At 40.5% G+C, this 14,584-nt stretch overlaps 1 protein-coding gene across 9 annotated transcripts in view; it reads left to right on the top strand.

Moving 5' to 3' along the window:
• HHAT (hedgehog acyltransferase) overlaps positions 1-14,584 on the top strand; it is a 283,748-nt gene that overhangs the window by 83,355 nt on the left and 185,809 nt on the right. For all 9 annotated transcript variants that reach the window (XM_061625299.1, XM_061625294.1, XM_061625300.1 and 6 more), the window contains one exon: positions 1,982-2,132. In XM_061625299.1, the coding sequence (XP_061481283.1) occupies positions 1,982-2,132 (151 nt within the window). The remainder of the gene's footprint in view (positions 1-1,981; positions 2,133-14,584) is intronic.

Genomic DNA, 14,584 nt, shown 5'->3' with positions numbered 1-14,584 from the left:
TAATTTTGGGTGGACAAGTAAAGCAATGCCTGTAATAACACTGAACGCACCAGGTATTGACTTTATATTTAGGACACATGAAGATTTATAGTCTTTTGGGGGTTAATATTTGTCTTCCAGGTCAATACGTCTTGATTTCTGTAGAGCTGAAGATCAATATTTGCTTATTATACCAATTCAGACCTGGAGGTCCCAGTTGAGATTCTGGAAGCGTGACATTTCTGATGTTTTCTTACACTTGCTGTGCTACATAAACTGGAATGAATGGATGAAGAGATATTTAAATAATGACGCCTGTTACACTTTTTTTATATACAGTATTTATATTGGAGATTACATGTGCATGTTTTACTCCTTAAATAATAGAACTTGAAATGTTTTTTTTTTGTTAAGCAGACTCAATGTGGTTATGATCAATCTTTCTATTGGGGAATGTGTTAGGGAGCCTATGCTGGATGGCTTATTACAGGTCCGACATCTGAGACAGAGATGGCAGTTATGCTGATCAACCAAGAAGAGAGTGTTCTTTCCAGCTGATCCCTAACACTGTGGCTACCAGATCTGGCTTGTGATCAGAATAGCTGAAATAGCTTGTTCTGTTTTGCAGTTTGCTCTTTCTGAAAGTGACCTGCAAGAGAGCAGCAAGTGGCTTAGCTGCGAAAGTGAGGAGGGCTGGAACAACCATCCAGAAAATGATGGACACCTTAAGATAGACAAAGTGCTCCTGAAAACACTGGGTTGTGTCTAGCAAAGCCGTCCCATTCACACAAGGACTTCTGCTTGTGCAGTGGAACTTCTCCCTCTCTTTGTGTGCCTCTGGCCCCCAGTCTGCTATGTAGGGTTTGGGAGTCAAATTTGGGAGTCACAGAGGGGGGGAGTTCTACAATGCAAGTAGAAGTCCTAGCACGAATGGGATGATTTCACTGGACTCAACTCATATCGTTGGACTCGGCTGACAGAAAGAAATGGCAAAATAGACAAAGCCAGTCTGCATGTTACTCTAAGCCAAACTATAGCTTAGTATGAATGTGTGAATTCAGGGAGAGGAGATAGTGGCCACTTTGCTGCTGCTCCAGTCCTTCTGCTGCTGTGAGCTAAGCCATGGTTTTTCTTAGCAATATCATCCAAACCCAGGCTTCATCATTTCTCACCCTAGGGAAGCCATGAGATGAAATCAAGATTTATTCTTGGTTTTACAGCATGTGGCTTATCTGGAGGAGACAAACCACAAGCCTGGGTTCGAATGACACACTAAGCCAAGCAATGCCTTAGCACCAGCAGTGCTGCAATAGAAGGACCAGGAGAGAAGTTCAGAGGGTGTGCATTCCCCTCCAGGAACACTTGTGTTTTTACTAAGCCATGGTTTGCCTTATTGTTACATGTGAATCAGCTCACAAGAAAGTATGTGCTTAAATATAGGCGTTTTTGTCCAAATTTGGAATTTATAGGTAGCAAGGACATGCTGCTATGTACACTACCCTACCCCTCTTAATAAGCAGTGCGCATGGCAAAGTAGGGTGCGTGCGCCTGAACTTTGCTCCATGGCTAGCCTATGTACCGGGTGATGTGTGAATCAGTCCTGTTGTTTCAGCTAGTGCCAAAGGAATATATCTTTTGCTTGGACCTCTTTAATAGTTACAGTTTGTGCACATCTTCCACGACCAGAGGCAACTGGAAACTGGAGGAGGGGAGAGTGCTGTTGCGCTCAGGTCCTGCTTGTGGGCTTCCCATAGGCATCTGGTTGACCACTGTAAGAACAGGATGCTGGACTAGATGGGCCACTGGCCTGATCTAGGAAGCTGTTCTTATATTCTTAATCGGTGCACATCAGCAAGTGATGCAGGCAGAAAGATAATATACACTGTATACCTTAATAAGCTATATTTGGAAGATGTGAAAGAGTGGTCTTATTTGGGGGAGATAGAATGACAATAAATATTAAAATAATTACATGAATATTTTTGTGTTGTGTTCTTTTTAGGTGGTCTGGCATTGGCTCAAGTCCTCTTTTTTTATGTGAAATATCTTGTTCTTTTTGGTGTTCCTGCACTTGTTATTCAAATGGATGGGCTGAACCCTCCTGACTTACCTCGCTGTGTAAGCACCATGTACAGCTTTTCTGGGATGTGGAGGTTAGTTTTACTTAATTGTGGCTATTTATTTTTATCATTTATTGTTTATGATTTATTTTATTTATTAGATTTATATCCCACCCTTCCTCCCAGTAGGAGCCCAGGGCTCCTACTTAATTTAATTTAATTTTCCAATTTAATTTTCAAGACTGTGGCGTGTATGTACTGTGCGGCCTTGTTCTTGTATTGTCACGTTACATGTTACATTGCACCTATAAGAAAAACTGCAAATTGATATGCTACATTGCATTTTCACTCCTAACTGCTTCTCTTTGTAATCTTTTAAAAATGTCCTTCAATCTAATAATTACTTTCTCCAGCCACAGAGGTGAAGAGAAGCCTGCCTTTGGGATGTTCCTCTTCTGAATGATTAGAATTGGATCCAAACCGCTTAGCTCCAGTGATCTGATAATTATTTTCTTCCCACATCTTTATGAAATATGATTCATTTTTCATTATTGTCCCCCTGAAAAAGCCACTTTGTGTGGAAAACTTGTACAGTGGAAGATAAGTAATATTTGATTAAGTAATCCTACAGCTCAAGTGTTGAGGATGATCATTTTCACTGTGCCAAATGAAAGAGAATATGTTCTATCTAGGAAAAAAAGTAACTTTTAGAGATATCTCAATTTTTTGTTGATTTCCGTGGGCCTTCATCTGGATTTGCATCTTTAGTTGGGGATTTTTGAAGGCTGTGTCTGCTGTTGGGTACAGAACAAAATGATATTTGGTCGTTTTTGAAGCTAGGGAAAGTTGGTTTACCTGTGCGGGATGGGATTTCGGTCTTCTTAGATCAGACATGGAGTGTAGATGTCCTCTACAATCTAGCTGTAGTCAGCTGACACCCATGCCCAGGAATATTTCCTGTTGATTACATCTGATTTGACAAATATATTATCTCTTGAATAGGTATGTAAGAAGGCATAGTTTTCCATTCTGCCCTGTATTTGTTGTACAACACTGTTTCCATTCCACTGCAGTTCATCTTCCACACAAAACTATATTATTCATCCTGCTGTCCACTGTGGCAGAATTATGTAACGTACATAATTTACATAAATTATGTAATTACATAAATTATAATGTCATTACATTATTCCACCCTATTCATTTCAGTGCAAATGAAATACAATGCAAATGGCGGGGTGGGGGTAGGGGAATGTAATCCATTATGTACCATTTGCAGACTGAAAGCAATGACAACATTGAATACCTAACATGTTCGCTGGACTGATTCTATTACGGACACAGGCAAATAAGCAAACATGGCGATTTCCACTCCCATTGCTGTTTGTGCAGAATTCTCTGACATCTGTAGTCCTGGATGACATGGATTTTACTATGGCATGGCAACTTCCTCATAATGTGCTTTACATGGGACTGGTTTTAAAAACTGTTCCAAAGCTGCATTTGGCACAATTCAGGATGCCTCTAAAGGAGGAACTTGTGCCTCTCCATATGTTGTTGGGCTCAAGCTCACATCAGCTCCAGCCAGCAGAGCCTAGTGGTCTGGGATGGTGGGAGATGTATTCCAGCAACATCTGTAGGGCCACAAGTTTCCTATTCCTGTTTAGGGATGGGGGAGAAATTCAGTTCATGTCATATTTAAAGGTGCACTTACCTCATCTGCACTTTCTGAAATGAGATTTAAACCAAAACATAGCCACCTGTCAAAATTCTCACTTCTCCAGCCAGCTAATGTGTTCAGAAATGCGTATACTAGACAAAGTTTGCATATAAATGCATATATCATTGAAAATAACATCTAAAATGCATTATACTGGGGGGAAATGCATACAATTGCATAAACACATGCATATTAAGAGAAACATGCGGGAAAATGCTGATGAATATTCATGCATAAGGACTTTTTTTTAATTGCAAACTAATGTTGAAATGTGGAGAACTGAATTTAAGATTGGAAAAATAAGAAATGGAGAGAAACCAAAACTGATGACTCAGGGAATGGCTTTTCTTGTATAAGGAGTGGGGATCCTTTGGCCCTCAAGATGTTGCTGAACTACATCTCTCATCAGCTGTAGCAAGCATGGCCAATGGCCAGGAATGATGGGAGTTGTAGTTTAGCAACATCTGGAGAGCAAAAGGTTTCCCACACCTGTCTTGTATGTTCAATTTACCCCCTTGTATTGAGGCCTGGGTATGAATTCTTTTGCTTTGGGTGTTATATTTACTTCTAAAGTCTTGCAGAGCAGGACCATCTCATCTGTAGTCCTGCTTCTTCCTATCTAAGGAGACACACTCAGTAATGTGGGTTTCAGGAAGTAGGCAGAAATCTTCTTTCATCATCATCTACGTTGCTGTTTGACTTTATGGATCTTGAAGATGTCATTGGCATGTGCTTGAGATTAAGGCTGCTTTCACACATGGGGCTTATTGCATATTAAAATGGTAGCACTGTTCTTCCGATTTCTAAAATTTCTTTCACACTGCAGTTTCTGTTGTGTTCAGGAACTGTGGCTTTTTTGGCCAATATACCAACATTTCACACAAATGTCTTTCACGCTGCTGCAACGGATGTCTTGTTTTCAGCCCTCACCCCTTATACACATGCACACTGTAGTTCCCTACTATATAGGAGGTCTAAGATCTCATTCCATCACCTTGCAACCCCTCTCCCTTTTGCATTGACAATATTTTTGTGGGGTGTCTGGACACAGGTGTGCATGTGGGAAAAGGAGGAAGGGGAAGCAGCTGCCTGCACCAGAATACTGGTACAATTTTTGTCAGGCAAAAAAAATTTGACATGCACCTCAAGGGCGGGAATGCGTTGCATGCCAGGATGCCTGTCATGTGAGTGGCTGCATGATTTTCAGAGTTCCCAACCTTACAGACAGATTATTTCTGGAATTGTTTGTCACGGAAATGAGAACTAAACTTCCACTAAATTTGCCACCCTGGGCTCCTACTGGGAAGAAGGGTGGGATATAAATCTAATAAAAAATAATAATAATAGATTCCACTAGATTTCTGGAACTAGCTTTTACATCATGTGAAAGATCAAATAAAATGTGCAAATTACCAGGTAAGAAATGGTCAGAATAACGACGTAAAGTGCAGCGTGAAAGCAGCCCTAGTGTGGATTTTTTAATATTTTGTTTGCTGCTTGTTATAGAGCTCATTTTTAATCTTTGTGAACTGCCCCTTGAGCACATTGAAGGTGGGAAGATGGGCCATGTGGTTTAAAAAATAAAGTAAAATAATAATATTTTTTGAAAAAAACCCTTCATGGTGAGTCTCATGATGCCCGTATATACTTATGTGGCACAGGAGAAATAGAGGACCTTGGGACGTAGGAACATAGTAAGCTGCCTTATACTACGTGAGGCCATTGATTTGGCTAGTTCAATATTGTCATCACTGACTGGCAGCAGCTCTCCAGAGTTTCAGATAGGAGTCTTTCCCAGCTCCACCTGGAGATGCCAGGGATTGAACCTGAGCCATTTTGTAGGCAAAGCAGATACCCCACCACTGAGCTGGAGTCATTCCCCAAAGGCACACTCCCTTTCAAAATGCACTGTCCATATATGAATTTAAAGACAAATTTCCTTCCCAGTTCCTGACAAGCAAAAAACCTCTGATACACTTTACTTCCTCTTAGCCAATACCTGTCCAATAATGTTACTTAAACCAGCAATGTAGCCTTCTCTTTTGGTGAGCTACATATTATGAATTTTAATCACAAATGCTGTAGCGAGAAATCAATTGGTTAATTCATCCTCCTCCCCAGGTGATTGGTGGTTTCAAGTCTGTGGGGATTCTTATGCTCAGGGGTGTGCATCCAGCCTATTTAGTATCAATTAAAATATTTTTAAACTGTCCTCTCTCAATGTGAAGTCACAGTGCCAGTGTGGTTAGAGTGTCAGACTAGGACCATAAAATGTTAAACCATAAAATCCAATCAAAACAGCAGGCAGACAACTAAACAACTAAAATGCCCAGACAAAAGACATTGCCAGTTGTACTTCTGCTGAGAGGGTGCTCTATTGCCAGGGTGCCACAACAGAGAAGCCTGTCTCCTTCGTTGACATTTAGTGTGTAGATGGTACTTTAAAGAGGTCCTTCCCAACAGATCTTAAGGTGACAGCGGTATGGAAGAATCTCTGGACTGCAGTCATGGTTGAGAATATCTGTCATTCCATTTGATAAAGAGGTAATTAAACATAGCACCAGAAATCTTTTTGGAGCCTTTTGAAGACTTTCCTCTTTAAACGAGCCTTTTAAGTTGAGACCTATCCCAATCTGCGTCTGTGTTAGAATTGCTTGTTAATATGTGTTTTTTAATAATGTGTTTTTAACTCTCTTTTTTAAAAATGTTTTTAAAACTTTTTTTACAATGTTTTTAATGTTGTTTTGTTTTAATGTATTTTAAGGTCTGTTTTTATGATGTTTTAAAGTGTTTTTAGCGTTTCTGTTTGCCGCCCTGGGCTCCTGCTGGGAGGAAGGGCGGGATATAAATCAAATAATAAGTAAATAAATAAATCTACAGCTCTTCCAGTACTTGCAAATTAAGCAGTTTTTTTTTTAAAAAAATCAGGAGTTTTAATAGGCACATAAATTTGAGGAACTTAACTCAGTTTGAAAAATATTATGGAGTCAGGCTTCATGTAAAAAGAAAGTGCATATTCTGGTTTTAAGGAGAAATGATAAAGAAGATTGGTTTAAGAAAAAAGGGGGCATGAACCTCTTTTTATGTGCACAAGATTTGGCAGAAGGCTCTTTCTTTTCTTCCCTTGCTGGCCATCAGTCATACCCAGATTACAGTGTGCCAATCATTACTTGTGAATAGCTTGTGATCTGGAGCCTTGGGAAGGATAAGGATGGCTGGATGTATATATCAAAGCTGTGGATAACCTGTTACAATTAAAGGCTGATGTAACTGTGGCTTCCATGCATTTGGGAGGAGAAGGGAGGAAGAGGGCTTCCTTGGGTGTTATGCTGATTTCCTCCTGCATGGAGGTAGGGAGACCTGACATACCCAGTGCACAAATGTCTGCTTCAAGGATAGCCAATGGGGTGCTCTCCAGATGGTATTGGACCCCAGTTACCATAAGCAAAGTGGTGGATGATGGGGGTTGGAGTCTGACAACATGCGAAGGGCACCACGTTGGCTATCCTGGTTTGTTGTATTTAAAATAAATCTAAGTGAATATCACCAACATATAAATCATACATGACAACCTTTCAGATGAAGTAGAATTTATGGAACAACAGTGTTGAAAATGAACTTGCAGTAATGGGAATTTTGGGCATGTATAGTTGGATTGTGCAATTACTGAAAAATATTAGCATGGGGCGTTAAGAATCATGTACAATTCTAAATAGGAATGGACCCAATGGTAATGCTTTTGCAGGGACCTAGTCCAGTGATCCCCAACCTTTTTAGACCAGGGTGTGCATTTTGAATGTTGAGAGCATGTTGAAGGCTCTCAGACAAAATGGCTGCCATAGAGATGTGGCATAACACAAAGTGGCTGCCTTGGGGGGTATGTCATAACACACCCCTGACAACCTCATGTTTACTGGGGGATGTCAGCTATGTCTTGCTGGTCCTTACTGTGAAAATACAGCTGTTAAAGCTGTTTTTCCCAGTGCCAATCCTAAACCAAAGCTTAGGCTGCCATCCTGTACCTGCTGCATTAAACATGAAGAGACTTGCTTCTGAAATATACCATTGTATATATTGTAAGTTAACTGTACAGTGAATTCTTAATGAGTGCCTGGATATTAGCTGTTACACAGCAGGAGGCATATGTAAGCCTGTTTGCCAAGTGTTCACATTTTGCATTTGCCATTTGGGGAGAGGGATTCTTTAACATCCACTCGCACGTATTGTGCAGTAGTGTTTACAGAAAATAACCTCTACGGAATACCTGATCTCAGAGAAACCCACCACAGGAAAGATGCATCCTGGTTGCTAGGTAAAAAGCAAGGGCAAATTATGGAGATTCCAAGAACTACTTGAAAAGACAGAAGCAGTAAAAGGGAGGGAGAAATAGCAGCCCTTTAGGATCCCAGGGATTCCTATTGCCTGGTGTCCAAACAGCTCGTTTACCAGTCATAGCTCTGACTTCACTCATTGGCTTGAAAGCCTGATAGGTGGAAGCAGCCAGGCTTGCTCATTTCACAGAAATTCCTTAGAAGGGTACCTACACACTTTGATCCATAGCTTTCATTCTAGGAGGCCTAGAGACTTTTTTTTTATAGTGAAAGCTCAGTCTGGGCCCCCTTGCTGGGGGCATCAGTGACGGTGTTTGCGGGTGTCATGGCACCTGTGGGCCCCATATGTGTGGCTCTGACCTAGTCCTTTCAAAGCTAGGCTTTTGAAAGTCCCAGTCAAATATAAAGATTCAAGAAACGTTTGAAGTGTAGTAAAAATTAACCTTGCTAGTTACTAGAAATATGTTTCATTTTGCAGGCTTAGAGCCAAATTAGATGAGATGCTGGAGATCCATGACTGGATCTCCTGTCTCAAGTTTTTTTAAAAGGGGCTGGTTTGATTTGGATTGGGCTGTGTTGCTTATAGGAAGAATTAACCCTTTTCATGCCCACTATTTCCTGTTAAAAATCATTCCCTCAAGCTATTGCTTGCTCTGTTATCGAAAACAAACATTAACCCTTACGTTTTTCCTTTACAAGGTTAAAACTCCTCTCCCCAGCGCTGTCATCCCAGTCTGAATCATTCCTCCCCTTATGATTGCTCTTCCTGTTCTTAATTGTGTAGCTAATGGAAGAAATTTTGATTTCTCTCCTGAAAGATTTCTATCAAAATCTCTCTCTTTCCTTGTTGCTTCTGCTGATAGATGCTGTGCCCTTGGCCTATTCGTTAGTCTTTCTATTAACTGGAGGGGTATAATAATATTTGCTGCTCTTATATGTGCAATTTGGATCCATTGAAAGCTGAAAGAAAAAGCAGTTCTGAGGGCCAAACCGAATGTTATGTGCAGATCCATTTAGATTCTTCTGACTTAAAGTAAGGCTAAACCGTGGTTTAGTGATACACAAATGAGCCTGCGTGGACCACTGGGTTTGCAAGCTTTCCTTTCCCTTTCCCGCATGGCCTGGTGGAAGACTTTATTGAAGTATAATTTGATTTTGTTAGATACTGGCTTGGTCAATAGAATTTGATTGGGACCTTTGTTTAAAACACAAATCTGGTTAACCTAATAAGCCAGTTTTGCAATCTGTGCCTGATGGTTGTTTGTTACAAAGGTTACCAGAGTTTGTTTTAAAACTAGGATTCCTAGTTCAGATGTAATGGTAAGCCAAGGTTCAGTAAAAGTGAAGGAAAACTTTGCCAAAGTCTTCTTCCCAGCCACATGGGACAGGTATGGGGCAAATGCTTTCTTCAGACTTGTTCACATAGCCCTAAATTCCCCCAGCCTGGGAAGCTGACTGGAGCTGATGGGAGTTGTAGTCTAGAATACGCGGATGGGGAAGGTTCCCCTAAACCATGGTTTAACATTATATGTGAACCAACTGTGTGTGTATGTGGTGATAGTATTTGGATTCCTTAAACTTGACCTGCCCCCCTGCCTCTGTGGGTAAAGATATTTCCCAGGAGGAATAAAAGCATGCGTGTGAATTTTGATGGGAGAAAAATGTCTAGTGTTGAAAGGGTTAAGTGAAACATCTGCTCTTACCTGCAGGCTCTCCAAGCAGTTTTCTAAATAATAATTGGAAGATTCTCACGCACAGACCTGCATATAAAGTCTAGTTTGGCCTTAAGGCGTTCATCTTTAAAATTATTACTAATGATGTTTAGTGCAGTTCTGACTACGGAAATATAGGGATCATGCCTTTTTTATTTCAGTAAATCCTCTTTGTTAGAAGGTATGCTAACAAAGCATACACTTCTCCAATAAACAATTTAGTTATTATGATGTCTTCAGGTGTATTTGTATATATCGTCTACCATGAGACTTGGAGAATCTGTGCCCTCGTTCTTGTAATAAAGAAACATCTTCAGCAGATTCTCTGGTTCTTGGCATTTAAATAGCAATAAGCTCAAACAATGTGGGGTTGTCTCCATTGATTCTGATGAGATATTGTAGGAAAGATTAATAAAGAGTGAAAACTCTTTACCACAGTGCTTTTGTGTTTGCCTTCTGCAGTCTTAAAGAAAAAAAGTAAGTAATGAATTCTGGAAGAAAGAAAATCATTAGGGGGTTAACAATGGACCCATTGATATTAAATTTGCCTTTTTGAGACTCCTCAGTTACACTTGTTTAATTATTCCAACTGAGAAGCAATTTTTGCCAACCTTTCCCCTAACAACCTTCACTTTCCCAATCTAAATCTTGGGACTGGTTGAAATTTGCAACCACTTTCATATTAGCACCACTGAGGCATTCTGAGTGGGAATGCCAAGTCTGCGGGCGATTCATTTTTTTGGAAGAAGAACACACATCCAAATAAACTTTTAGATCTTACTACTTCGGTGTGAAGCAGTGCCACAGCAATAATAATAATTTTTGTTTCTTTTGCTTCTGTGAGGGAAGTTAATATTTGAACTGTCTCACTCTCAACACCTATAAAATCGCTGTGTATTCCTTCTGCACAAGTTATTAATCTGTGCATTTTCCACATCTCTCTTCTGTTCTAAATGAAAAAAAAACACTATTACAGATGATAAAATATATAAAACTCGCTTGGCTGATGGAGCATGGAAAAAATGGATTCTGAAAGTGAGGGGGGAAAGAAAGCGGATGAAATGTTACCTCCCAGTTTGAGAAGGAACCATCGATAAGCACTCTTTGAATACGATTCTGGAGCCAGCTGTGGATCCACCTGATAGTTGTTCCATCCAGCCCACATTTAGCTAGCTTGCTGATCAGAATATCATGGGGCACTTCGTCAAAAGCTTGGCTGAAATCAAGATATGTCCACACCATTCCCACAGTCTACCAGGGAGGTTACCTGATTACCTTATTTGGGACTACCACCCCTTCTGGTTAAGGAGATTGAAACGGTGCAAACCCCTTAAAACCTATTTACCTGAAATGAAAGTGGAGCGGAGACAAAGTGCCTCCCTCTATCCCAAATGGGAGGGACATTTTGGTAATTTTTTTGAGGGAGGGGTAAAAATTTTTGAAAGGTCTTTTGGGGATTTATTCTGGTTGTCTGTGATGACATTTTCATTTTCTCTTATTTTATTTTTGCTGCCACTTTCCTTTTAAGAGAAGGGCCATAGCTCAGTGGTTAGAGCATCTGCTTTGCATATAGAAAGTCTCAAGTTCAGTCCCTAGCATCTCTAAGTAGAGTTGGGAGAGAATCCATTCTGAAACTCTGCATAGCCACTTCCAGTCAATGTATACATTACTGAGCTAGATGGACCAACAATCTGACTCTGTATAAGGCAGCTTCCTAAATCACCCCCCTTTAGTTTTGTGTGACCCCCCTTTCTGCCTTAATACAAAACACAAGCTGTGATACCTCTATCAAACTGCCTTCAGCTCACTGGGGTGGTGAGTATGGTGAATCAACAACCAAAACAAAATCATTTGCCACCAGCCTGAGTCTGAAACCAGTTTTTCATGTGGCAGGGAAATCTGCCATTTCAGCAAACCAATTCAGTGCAGCATGGGTTACATAGAACTACTGCTTATGTAGTTCTTAGGATTGTTACTGTAATCTGCCATATTTTCTATTCATTGTCCAGTGACTAACCCAGATTTAGATTTCCTTATTTTTCTTTCCTGAGAGTTATGTTTATTGTTGCTTTGTCTGTTTACACATCGCAAACAATGTCTGGCCAAAATAATTAAACATGATCTTTGCACAGATGGGACTTGTGAGTGTGTTTGTGTGTTTAAAAATCAGTTCATGTCCAGCTATGTTACGAGAGTTAGGCAAGGAGAAGAATTTCCCATGGCTACTGGTGAGTTATGGGTCAATTTCCATTTTCTAAGAAAACCTACTCAGCTTGCTCTCTGCTTCTCTTGAGTTATGACTCCTTCATGCCTTTACAGTTCAAATAATGAATCACAGCTACCCATGGGGTTGAGAGATACTTTATTAGTTCACTGCCTTTTAAAAGAATATTGCCATCAGTGATGGAAAGCAGAAACAAAGTCTTCACAATGAGAGTGTACGTACGGCCATTATGGGTGCATTGGGCCATTTCAAGAGAGATAGAGCCATCTTATGTATGTTTATATAGAGGTAGGTTCACCTGTGTTCAATGGAGTTTATTCCCAGATATCTGTGCACGGGGTTGCAGCCTAAGACAATTATTTCTGTCTCTGATGCATCAAAAATATCAGAAGGTTGGAGGGTTGTTTGATGAATGTCAAGGATGATTCATTTACTGTTGGTTTGTATGTTAGTGTGGCTTAGCCCAACTGTTTCATCTCAGGGGCAGGGAATACCTCCCTTTAATGGACATACACTGTGTCTCACACCTAGAGGCATTGTTATGGTTACAGAAGTTCAGGTTTTACTATTTGGTTTTTCACTTTTATTTATTATTATTTTTCTTTTGGGAATGGAAGTGCTGTGCAACAGGTTCCTTGGAAGGGAAGATGCTATACATAACCTCTTTGGGAACAGGGAGCTGGAGCTCTTTTTCACTACCCGTAGATGGTGGATAAACGCAAAGTACTGTCTCTCAATGCTAAGGGGTTGGCTACTGTGCAAAAAAGAGCCCATATAGCTTCCCTATTAAAATCAGGAAGCCCAGATGTAATGTTCCTGCAGGAAACCCACCAAAAGTCTGCAAGTGTAAAAGTTTTTAAATGAGGCTGGGTGGGAGAGCAGTACAACTCATATGGGTCATCTAAATCTAGAGGAGTATCTGTTATATTAACCAAAAATGCCCAATAGTGATAACAGACACAGTTGCTGATTCCAAGGGTCGCTTTGTATTCGTTAAAGGTCTGCTCAAAGGGCAGCATATTACTTTGGGATCCCCAATACCCATCAGGCTGATTTTCTTGAGGATTCAGAAGCCCTAGAAAGCTTCAGTCAAGGATTTGTCATATTTGGGGAAGACCTGAATGAAGTGATGGATCATTCTATGGACAGAAATGGGCATCCTTGGAGAGTTGCTGTAGGTTTCACTCCGCTCAAACATGTCCTTACAGACTTTGGTCTGGAGGATGTCTGGTGCTGCCGGCATCCACACGACGAAAGATTATACATTCTTTTCAGCCTGGCAGAGAAGTTATTCACAGATAGAGCACTTACTAATATCCTAGCAGGAAGTTGGCAGGGTGCTCAACTCAACAATAGGAGTCATCACAATTTCAGGTCATGCCCCTGTCACTGCTACTATACACTTAGGCCTCTGCAGCCCTCCTTGTCACTCCTGGAGGCTGTCTCCTATGCTATTGGTAAAAAAGGAAATTAAGGACAGACTCGCTGAAGTTATTACCCACTATTTTGCAGAGAACAATTCACCAGAAGTCTACCCTATGGTGGTCTGGGATGCCTTCAAGACAGTTGTTCGGGGCCACTGCAAACAGGAGGGTTCTTACGCTAATGCAGTAGAGCCCTTCTCAAGAATTCTTTAGTTAAAGAAATGACAGAGTTGGAGCAGAAACATAAAACAGGAAATCTGTGCATTTTTAAATGCCTGCTCCAAAAGCACAATGAACTCTCAGCTTTAGAAATAGATAACATAAACGCTGGTCTTGTTAGATTCAACCGAACCTATTATGAGTTTGGAAATAAACACTCTAGATTGCTGACTCGAGCCTTAAGAAAAAGAAAGGACAATACAAGGATTTCTCATATAATTAATAGGGCGGGGGTCTCCTGTTACACATCTAGAGACATTAACTCAGCTTTTGAAGATTTTTACAAAAATTTATATAGTTCAGACAACCCTGACCCTAATAAAATTCACATCTTCCTATCATTGGCAAAACTGAAACCATTGAAGCAAACCCATCAAGAACTGCTAGATAAACCAATAGAAATTGGGGAAGTGCAAACAGCAATTAAAAAACTAAAGAGGGGGGAAACTCCTGGTCTTGATGGGTTTGGTCCAGATGTTTACAAGAGTTTTCTGGGCATCTTAGCCCCCTCCTGAGCTGACAACATTGTTCAGTCTGTTGATGAATGTTGAAGGGCAACCACTTTCCTGGAAGGAGTCATGATTGATAGTCATTGAAAAAAACAGGTAGAAATCCTAACTTACTTGGGTCGTATCGTCCCATTGCCCTTATTAACCAAGATGCCAAGTTGCTGACAGTGATATTGGCATCAAGTTGAACGAGGTGGTAGGACTTTATATCAGACCTAACCAAAAAGGATCCATTCCCTTGAGACAAATAGCAGACGCAATATGGAGAGTTCTAAATATGCTCCACTATGAGAAATCCACAGGCTCACCTACTGCCCTACTATCACTCGATATTGTCAAAGCATTTGATAGGGTTGAATGGCCTTATTTACACAAGGTATTAGAGATTATGAATTTTGGAAATAGA

Source organism: Rhineura floridana, chromosome 4 (genome assembly GCF_030035675.1).
Source record: "Rhineura floridana isolate rRhiFlo1 chromosome 4, rRhiFlo1.hap2, whole genome shotgun sequence".
Lineage (NCBI taxonomy): Eukaryota > Metazoa > Chordata > Lepidosauria > Squamata > Rhineuridae > Rhineura > Rhineura floridana.
The sequence above is the reverse complement of the archived record's forward strand: the minus strand, read 5'-3'. Positions and strand labels throughout refer to the sequence as shown.